Source organism: Chelonoidis abingdonii, unplaced genomic scaffold (genome assembly GCF_003597395.2).
Source record: "Chelonoidis abingdonii isolate Lonesome George unplaced genomic scaffold, CheloAbing_2.0 scaffold0558, whole genome shotgun sequence".
Lineage (NCBI taxonomy): Eukaryota > Metazoa > Chordata > Testudines > Testudinidae > Chelonoidis > Chelonoidis abingdonii.
This window is the reverse complement of record NW_027424819.1, coordinates 1,284-10,830: the sequence shown is the minus strand read 5'-3', so window position 1 is coordinate 10,830 and position 9,547 is coordinate 1,284. Positions and strand designations below refer to the sequence as shown.

The window sequence follows — 9,547 nt, the reverse complement described above, 5'->3', positions numbered from 1 at the left end:
CCTGGGAGTTGGGACCCCTGAGAGGGTCACAAAGTTATTACATGGGGGGTCCTGAGCTGTCACCCCAAACCCCACTTTGCCCCTAGCATTTCTAACAGTAAATATATTAAAAAGTGTTTTTAGTTTATAAGCGGGTCACACTCAGAGGCTTGCTGAGTGAAAGTGGTCACCGGTACCAAACTTTATTATTTCCAGGATGCTGCTACCAAAAGAATCACATCCTGTTTGACCCGGGTTACAGCAAAAGGCCTTTCTAGCAATTTGGAAGAAGACATAAAGGGGAGAAATAAAATGATGACAGAATTGTCATTCTCCCTATAACGACACACCTGAAAGTACCAGAGGAAAAAGACAGAACAGGGGGGCAAATGCTCATCCCAGGCAGAAAGAAGTCAGGCTGCCTGAGAAATATAACCTACTTGTACGCTCTAACTGGGTGAGACACTGCTGGATTCAAACACTAACTAGCACATTAAGCTTAGGTTGTGGTTTTGTTTTATTTCTTATGATTATCTACTTGGATCTGTTTCCTTTCACCGATAATCATTTAAAAGCTCTCTCTCTCTCTCTCTCTAGCTAAACACTCCTACTTTATATTTTATCACACTGCGTTGTTTGAACTGCAAAGGGGAAAAATCTCTGCCCATGCACAAGAGTCAGTACACATCCACTTTCCTTTGTAGAAATGGTGGACTGTGTAATAAATTCATGCTGGTCGGGTTTTGACCAGGGCAGAATAGTAGAGGTCAGGAATCCAGTGTGGGGAGGAATAGCTCAGTGGTTTCAGCATTGGCCTGCTAAACCCAAGGTTGTGAGTTCAATCCTTGTGGGGGCCAGTTAGGGAACTGGGGTAAAAATCTGTCTAGTGATGGGCCCTGTTTTGAAAAGGGGATTGGACTAGATGACTTTCTGAGGTGCCTTTCAACCCTAATTTTCTATGATTAGCCTGGGGATTTGGGAGTATTGAGGTCATACTTTCTCTACTGCAGTTTCATGAATGGCTGGCCAGGGCAGTTGTGACCAGTTCTGGGGGTGGTCAGTCCCTGTCCATAGTTGTTGATGTGAGGCAAGCTGGGAGGGTTTCAGCTTGTCACAATATTACAATGCAAAAGGGGAGACAGATGGGTCAGCTCTACTTCAGTTCCAGGTGGCTACCCAGGGGGGACCCATCACACAGATGATCCAGAGAGTGACAGGGGAGTGGAGAGGAGTGAGGAACAGGGGAGAAAGCCCCAGAAGTGGGTGTAGATATGACAGAAGATGTGGAGCAGCAGTGGGGACTTTGGGGGAAAAGGTGGGACAAGGGCCAGGTGTCCAGTTACAATAAGAATTATAATTAGAAAGGTGGCAACTCTATGTGTTAACGACTTGTACATACACCAATTCCGTAGTATGTCATGCTGAGAAAGCACAGTAAGGCCAGGAAAGGGTTTAATGTCTCTTTCACTGCTCAGTCAGTGATTCAGGGAAATCGGCCAAGCACCATGTCATCAGTCACGTCTGCATGGACCCAGGTTTCAGACCTAGAGCAGCAGGAGAAAACTTTAGTCCCCTTATGAGTAAAGAACTGGAGCAGCCTGTCCCGAATCTGTTTGGTCCTCATCCCGTAGATGATGGGGTTTAGCATGGGGGGCACAATGAGGTACACGTTGCCAATAAAAATATGAAAATGAAGGGGCAAATTGTACCCAAATCGAGATGTGAGGGAAGAAAAGAGAGTTGGGATATAAAAGGCTAAGATGACACAGAGGTGGGAGCTGCAAGTCCCAAAAGTCTTGAGCCGGGCGTCCTTTGTGGAGAGGCTGAAGATGGCCCTGAGGATTTGAGTATAGGACACAACAATAAAAAACACATCCAGTCCAATCTCACAGAATAACACAAATAGGCCATAGTAACTACTGACATGGATGTCGGCACACGCCAGCTTCACCACATACATGTGCTCACAGTGTGTATGGGGAATGATGTTGGTTCTGCAATATGGCCACTGTCTCACCAGGAAGCGATAGGGTAGTGCGAGCATGCTGCCTCGCAGAACCACAGCCAGGCCAATCGTGATCACCATGCGATTTGTCAGGATGGTAGACTGTCTCAGGGGATGGCAGATGGCTACGTACCGATCCACAGCCATGGCCACGAAGATTCCAGACTCGATCACTGAGAAGCAGTGAGTGAAGTACAGCTGGGTGAGGCAGGCACTGAATCTGATCTCCCTGGAATTGAACCAGAAGATTGCCAGAATTTTGGGCAGGGTGGATGTGGACAGCACCAGGTCAGTGATGGCCAGCATGCAGAGAAAATAGTACATGGGCTCATGGAGGCTCAGCTCCCTCTTCACAATGAAAAGGATAGTAAAGTTCCCCAAGATGACTATGACGTACATGGCGCAGAAGGGAATGGAGATCCAGACAGAGGCCACTTCAAGGCCAGGAATGCCCAGAAGTATGAAGGTGGAGGGGTTGGTGAATTCTGTTCTGTTGGAATCTGACATGGATCAAGGGAGAAGTTGTCCAAGTCCAAGGCAGAACGGTGTCTCCTCCTACCTGTACGCTGATGTTCCCCTGACTTCGTATAGGCTCAGGTCAGGGTGATGGTCGCGAGTGCAACTGCCTGGATGGAGAGACAATTTGAATACAGACATTTCATGAAGTACTTGGAGGCTGTTTTCTTGGGTGAAGCAGATTGGTTGCTCTTCACACATTGAAAAAATGACATTTTCATTATTCAGAGAAAATTAATTAATAAACAACTGACCCTACTAATGCCAGTGGGACTCCCTGCATAATTTGCATTCATCATGGAGTGGGAACCATTATATGAGGCATTACAGGAAATACACTTCAGGGAAAAAAACCTTGTCATCACTGATAGCAACTCTATGGAAACACCAGCTCATTCGCAGCAGTGGCCGAAAAACAAAGACAATGTTGGACTGCATAAGGAAAGTGTTGGAGAATAACCTGCTGTGGACAAATACTCAGTTTTGGTCACCTAGTTCTGTAAAGGATATATCAAGATAAAAAGGGATTCTGAGACAGGCTTTGAGAATATGGGAGCTGCAATATGCAGATGTGACTGAAAAAGTCTGGGACTGTTTAGAGAAGAGACAAAACAAGGGGGCATATGATTGAGGAAAGGAAAAGAAAGAATGAGCTGACTACATTACATTCAATTGAGAAACACATAGAAAGTTCTCAACCAGTAATATCTAAAGACATTTAGTGCTTCACAAAAGTGCTAATTCCCCAAACTGAGGCAAATTAATCAGAAAAAAAAAATGATTGGGAGGTAAAAGTGGACAGAAAAATGGGACTGAAAATTGAAGTTCTAGAACAAGAGTTTTGGATACCCTAAAAAGTCATGATTGTGCAGTTAAGAAGAAAGTGGACAACTTTGGCTAAAAACCCCACTTTACTGCAAAAGTGAAGGCAGCAATTAGTATGGAAAGCAGCATAGAAGCAACACATAAAGAATGGCAGTACTGGGTCAGACCCAAAAGGTGCAATTAGCCCAATATCCTGTCTGCCATCGGTGCCAATGCAAAGTGCCCCAGAGGGAGTGAACCTAACAGGTATTGGATCAAGTGAATCTCTCTCCTACCGTCGCATCACCCACCTTCTGACAAACAAAAGGCTAGGGAGACCATTCCTTAACCATCCTGGCTAATAACTATTAAAGGACTTAACCTCCATGATTAGCCAGTACTCTTATAGTATCCTTTATAGTCCCAGCCTTCATAATCTTCCTCGGGTAAGGAGTTCCACAGTTGACTGTGCGCTGCGTGAAGAAGAACTTCCTTTTATTTATTTTTAAACCTGCTGCCCATTCATTTCATTTTTGCCCTGAGTTTTTGTAATTATGGAAGAATAAATAACTTTTCCTTATTCACTTTCTCGCACACCACTCATGATTTTAAATACCTCTATGATATCCCCCTAACACATGGGAGAAAAGCAAAATAAATACCAAAAAATACAAATTTGAGTTTCTGAAAATTGGATCAGGGATGTTAAAAGTATCAAGGAAAAATTCATGTTTGCAGGGTTAAGGATCACAAAATGAGGTTATTAAAAGTATATTAAGAAAATAAGAAATCCTAGACAAATATTTCAGTGAGTTCCTAGAAGGGGACAGAACTTTTAATGTTGAGAAAGGCAGATGTGTTCATGAATAGTTTTTGTTCTGCATTTGGAAAGAAGAACTGTGATGTACTCATATCACCTCCAGGTGAAGTATCACTTTCCCAGACCATTAGTAAGTCTAAGGAAGGGTGTGAACAGCATCTACAGTAGAATTTAGAGTTACAAACACCAGAGTTCAGGAGCGACTGATAAAACATAAATCTCATTTGAACCATGCACAACAGGCAAAAGCAAAGCCTCCTCCTATCTCAGAAAGGAGGCAAATGCAGGGCAGGTCTCTGTTAAACATGAAACTATTGAAAATAAAGGGACATATCAAAATAAAAAAATTGGCAAGCTTGAAAACAATGGAAAAGCTGGTATGGAATTATTTAAAAAAAAAAAGAGTCTAGGAATATAATTAATGCCAGTCAGCAACATGGTTTAAGGAAAACTGGTCTTATCAAAGAATCCCAATTTCTTCATTTTATAAGAGTACATGTTTGGTTGATGAAGGGAACTGTGCAGATGCACTAAACCTCAATTTCTCTGAGTCATTAGATTTAGTAGGGGAAAATATTCAGATAAACAAAAAACACTCTACAGTATCAGTAGAGAACACATAAAATGGAATAAAAACTAGCTAACTGACAGATCTCAGAAACCAGTTGTGAATTGACCATTGCCAGGGAATGTTCTAGGCTGGATGCTATTCAATATTTTCACCCATGATTTGGAAGAAAATGGATAATCACTGCAAATAAAATTTGTGCAGAACCCAAACATTGGCAGAGTGGTTAAAATGAGGAGGCCGGGGCAGGCACACTGATTGATTTGGAGCTTTTGGTGAGCTGGGCCTATGCAAAATAAAATGTTTTGATACACTCAGATGCAGAGTTATCATCTTGGAACAGGGAATACCGGCCTGATCCTCAGACTAGGGCACTGTATTATGGGTCACTATGGACACCCAACTCATTGTGAGATCCCAGTGGGATGCTGTGGCTGAAAGGGCTAATGCAATCCTTTAATGCATAAAGAGGAGATTGGGGAGTTGACCCTGGGGAAGGATTTTACCTCTGCAAATGTACTGATGTAATCTACTATGTCCAGTTTTTGGGTCCTCATTTCAAAATGGATGTTGAAAAATTGGAGAGAGTGCAGAAAAGACCCACAAAAATGATTTGAGGTGGGTGACAATGCTGGTTAGACAGAGAGATGCTTAAAGAACTTGATTTATTTACCTGATATAGAAGTATCAGGCTCTTTAATCTTGCAGAGAAAGGCAGAGCGAGGCCCAGTGGCTGGAAACTGAAGTCAGGCAAATTCCAGTTGGATATAAGGGCCAAAGGTTTAGTATTGAGGGAGACTAATCACTGGAGAACACTGCAAAGAGAAATGGTGGATTCTCCAGCTGTGCATGTCTGCAGACCCACTGTGGATGCTTTCCCAAAAGATCTGCTTGAGGGCTTGTGTACACTTAAAATCATACAAAAGCTCTCTCTTAGTGCTTCAGTGTAGACACTACTTACACCGACAGCAGGGGTTGTCTTGTCAGTGTAGGTAATCCACCTTCTGAGAGGTGGTAGCTAGTTCAATGGAAGAATTGGACACAGTACTCAGCTGAGTACTGTGTCCAATTTTGATCGTGACTGTATAGAAAGGTGGAGGGAACCTGGAAAGGATCCACAGGGAAGGCCAAAGATATTCCAAGGGATGCAGTGCAAGCCGTATGAACAAGCTAAAGAACCAAGTGCGTTTAGTTTGGAAAAGAGGAGATTGGATGGGGGACAGGACAGCAGTCTTCAGATACTTGAAAGGCTGCCTTAAAAAAAGTGGAGAAAAGTTGTTCCTCCTGCCACAGAGGGCAGGACCAGAGGCAATGGGTTCAAACTACAGCACAGCAGATTTAGATTAAATTTCAGGAAAAACTTCCTAATTGTAACAACAGGATGAAAATGGAACAGATGACTCAGTAGGTTATGGAAGCTCCATTGCTGGATGTATTGTAAAGGAGGGGAGACAGCCATCTGTCTCAGATGGTTTAGGCTGAACACTTCCTGCATCTTGACAGGAGATCAGACTATGTGACCCTTGTGGTGCATTATCATGCAGTGTCTCTGTGAGTCTGCAATGTAAAATCCTGGTGTGAACCAGGCCTTGGTGACACACAAGTTAAGGGGCTCAATGGAGGAGTAACTGGGTGAAATTGAATGGCCTGTGTTATACAGGATGACAGACTGGATGATCAAATGATGCCTTCTAACCATAGACCCCATAAATCTATCAATAAAGAAAGTAGATCAAACATTTCAAGTCAAAGTTGCAGAAACTATCAGAAGTCTGCATCCCAAGAAAGGGGAAAAAAATCATAGGCGGGAGTTGTAGACCACACTGGATGAGCAAGCATCTCAGAGAGGTGATTAAGAAAAAGCAGAAAGCCTACAAGGAGTGGAAGATGGGNTGGGGAAGAAAGCTACTAGAGCCTCCCCTGGGATAGTGCTTGGGGTGTGCTATAGACTGTTGGGATCCGATCTGGATATGGATAGAGACCTCTTTAATGTTTTTAGTGAAGTAAATACTAATAGGAATTGTGTGATCATGGGAACCTTTAACTTCTCAGATATAGACTGGAAGACAAGTGCAAATGGTAATAATAGGGCTCAGATTTTCCTGCTTGTAATAGCTGATGGATTCCTTCACCAAGTAGTTGCTGGACCAACAAGAGGGGATGCCATTTTTTATTTGGTTTTGGTGAGTAGTGAGGACCTCATAGAAGAAATGGCTGTAGGGGACAACCATTGGTACGAGCAATCATGAGTTAATCAGCTAAAGGCGGAGGAGGCCTGGAATTACTTCAAGTCAGAGTTGCAGAAACTATCAGAAGCCTGCATCCCAAGAAAGGGGAAAAAACTCATAGGCAGGAGTTGTAGACCAATTTGGATGAGCAAGCATCTCAGAGACGTGACTAAGAAAAAGCAGAAAGCCTATAAGGAGTGGAAGATGGGAGGGATCAGCAAGGAAAGCTACCTTATTGAGATCAGAACATGTAGGGATAAAGTGAGAAAGGCCAAAAGTCATGTAGAGTTGGACCTTGCGAAGGGAATTAAAACCATTAATAAAATGTTCTATAGCCATGTAACTAAGAAGAAAACAAAGAAATAAGAAATGGGACCATTAAACATTGAGGATGCAGTGGAAGTTAAGGATAATTTAGTCATGGCCCAATGTCTAAACAAATTCTTTGCCTCAGCCTTTAATGAGGCTAATGAGGCTCTTAGGAATAGTGGTAGGATGACAAATGGGAATGAGGATATGGAGGTATATATTACCACATCCATGGTAGAAGCCAAACTTGAACAGCTTAATTGGACTAAATCAGGGTGGGAGGAGGGAGGCAGATAATCTTTATAGAAGAATATTAAAGGAAATGGCACATGAAATTGCAAGCCCATTAGCAAGAATTTTTAATGAATCTGTAAACTCAAGGGTTGTGCCATATGATTGGAGAATTGATAACATAGTTTGTATTTTTAAGAAAGGAAAAAAAGGTGATCCAGGTAACTACAGGCCTGTTAGTTTGACATCTGTAGTATGCAAGGTCTTGGGAAAAAAATTGAAGGGGAAAGTAGTTAAGGACATCGAGGTCAATGGTAAGTGGGACAAAATACAACATGGTTTTACAAAAGGTAGATCGTGCCAAACCAACCCAATCTCCTTCTTTGAGAAGGTAACAGATTTTTTAGACAAAGGAAACACAGTGGATCTAATTTTCCTCGACTTCAGTAAGGCATTTGATATGGTTCCACATAGGGAATTATTAGCTAAATTGGAAAAGATGGAGATCAATATGAAAATTGAAAGGTGGATAAGGAACTGGTTAAAGGCCCCTACGACTGCCTTCTGTACGTCCACGAGGCCCCCTAACGCCCAGCGGCCGCGTCCACAGGCCATGCCAAAGCCCAGCGCCGCGCAACAGGCCCCCTAACGCTTTCCCGAGCCTCCACAGGCACGTTCTAAGCCCAGCGCCCCTCCACAGGGCCCCCTAAGGCCCAGCGCGCCTCACAGGCCCTAACGGCTTTCCGCACGTCCACAGGCCCCCCTATGGCCAGCGCCGCCACCAACAGGCCCCTAAACTGCTCCCCGCTGCAGCGTCACAGGCCCCCTAAGCCCAGGCGGCCTCCACACTTGGGTGGTTTTGGGTATCGCATGGTCTCCCCCCCCTCTTGCAAGCAAAGGCCATAAACAAAATCCAGTTTTGTGGACGGTCTCTCACACTGAGCGTGACTTTCCAGTGCGCAGACGGTCACAGCCTCAGCTCGGCCTTCGTTAAGGGCATATGGCGCAACTGACACAATATCCTGAAAGCCAGTATTTTATTTAAATACAAGGCACCCTATTACACGCCTTCAACGAGATATCGTCTCCCTGCCCCCAAACTATATGAGCCCTAGCCGCGATCGATCCAATCTACGTCGCGCGAGCTATGGCACATGCACACGTCCGAGCCCACGGGCAACCCTTGGCGTACTCCGCTAACTTGCTTCGAGAGCCATAACTTGCCATAGTCGTTCTCAGTCAGGCATCCTACCGGCCCAGCATCCCGATCGACTCTGCCACTCAAGGCCATGCAAACTAACAGCTTCCCGAACAGCGTCAGAGGCCCCCTATGGCCAGCGCCGCACCACAGGCCACTAAGCTTCCGGAGCGCCAAGGCCCCTAAACGCCCGCGCGCGTCCACAGCTCCTAACGCCTTCCGTAGCGTCACAGCCCCCTAACAGCCAGCGCCGCGTCCACAGGCCCCCTAATGGCCCAGACGCCGCAACCACAGACCCCCAAAGTGACACTCAGCCTTCCTCATCATTCCTGTAGTCACGAGAGCGCACAGCCATCTCATGTCGTGCGGCTAAGGCCCAGCGCCGCTCCACAGGCCCCGGAGACGCTGTCCGCAGCGCGCACAGCCCCTAATGGCAGTGCCGCCTACCAAGTACTCTATAATTGCCAGCTTTCCGCCCGCTGTACCCTCATGGACCTTAAGGGCCAGCCTGTCCGACATGCCACAGGACTTTCCTAACGCGACCGTCGGACAGCCTGTCGAGTCAGCCGCTCCAATCAAGAGGGCTCCGGACTGCCTCGCCTGCCAGAGACACTCATAAGATATGTATTTCCGCTCAGCTCCACAGGCCCCACTATATTCGGCACCAGACCGAGCCTACCGAAACAAGTGCCCTGCCTAACGCTTCTTGCAGCCTCACGTAAGGTGTCCACGCACACATTAGGGGATGGCGCAGCCCATATCGGGCTAGTGCCCACGGCCCAGTCGCTCACACACAGTGTGACAACAGGCTCAAGCGTGGCTACGGGCAAGCAACACATTCCACAAAGCTGTTTTTAAACACTAGATCTTCTTGCGACGATAACCACGA

The 9,547-nt window shown here is 45.4% G+C and overlaps 1 protein-coding gene across 1 annotated transcript; it reads right to left on the bottom strand.

Annotated features, from left to right (window-relative positions):
* Positions 1 to 1,462: 1,462 nt before the first annotated feature.
* Positions 1,463 to 2,533, bottom strand: LOC116831167 (olfactory receptor 52R1-like). Its single transcript, XM_032790973.2, has one exon. It carries the CDS (start codon positions 2,489 to 2,491, stop codon positions 1,463 to 1,465), a length of 1,029 nt encoding a protein of 342 aa, XP_032646864.1. The 5' UTR covers positions 2,492 to 2,533.
* Positions 2,534 to 9,547: the final 7,014 nt, after the last annotated feature.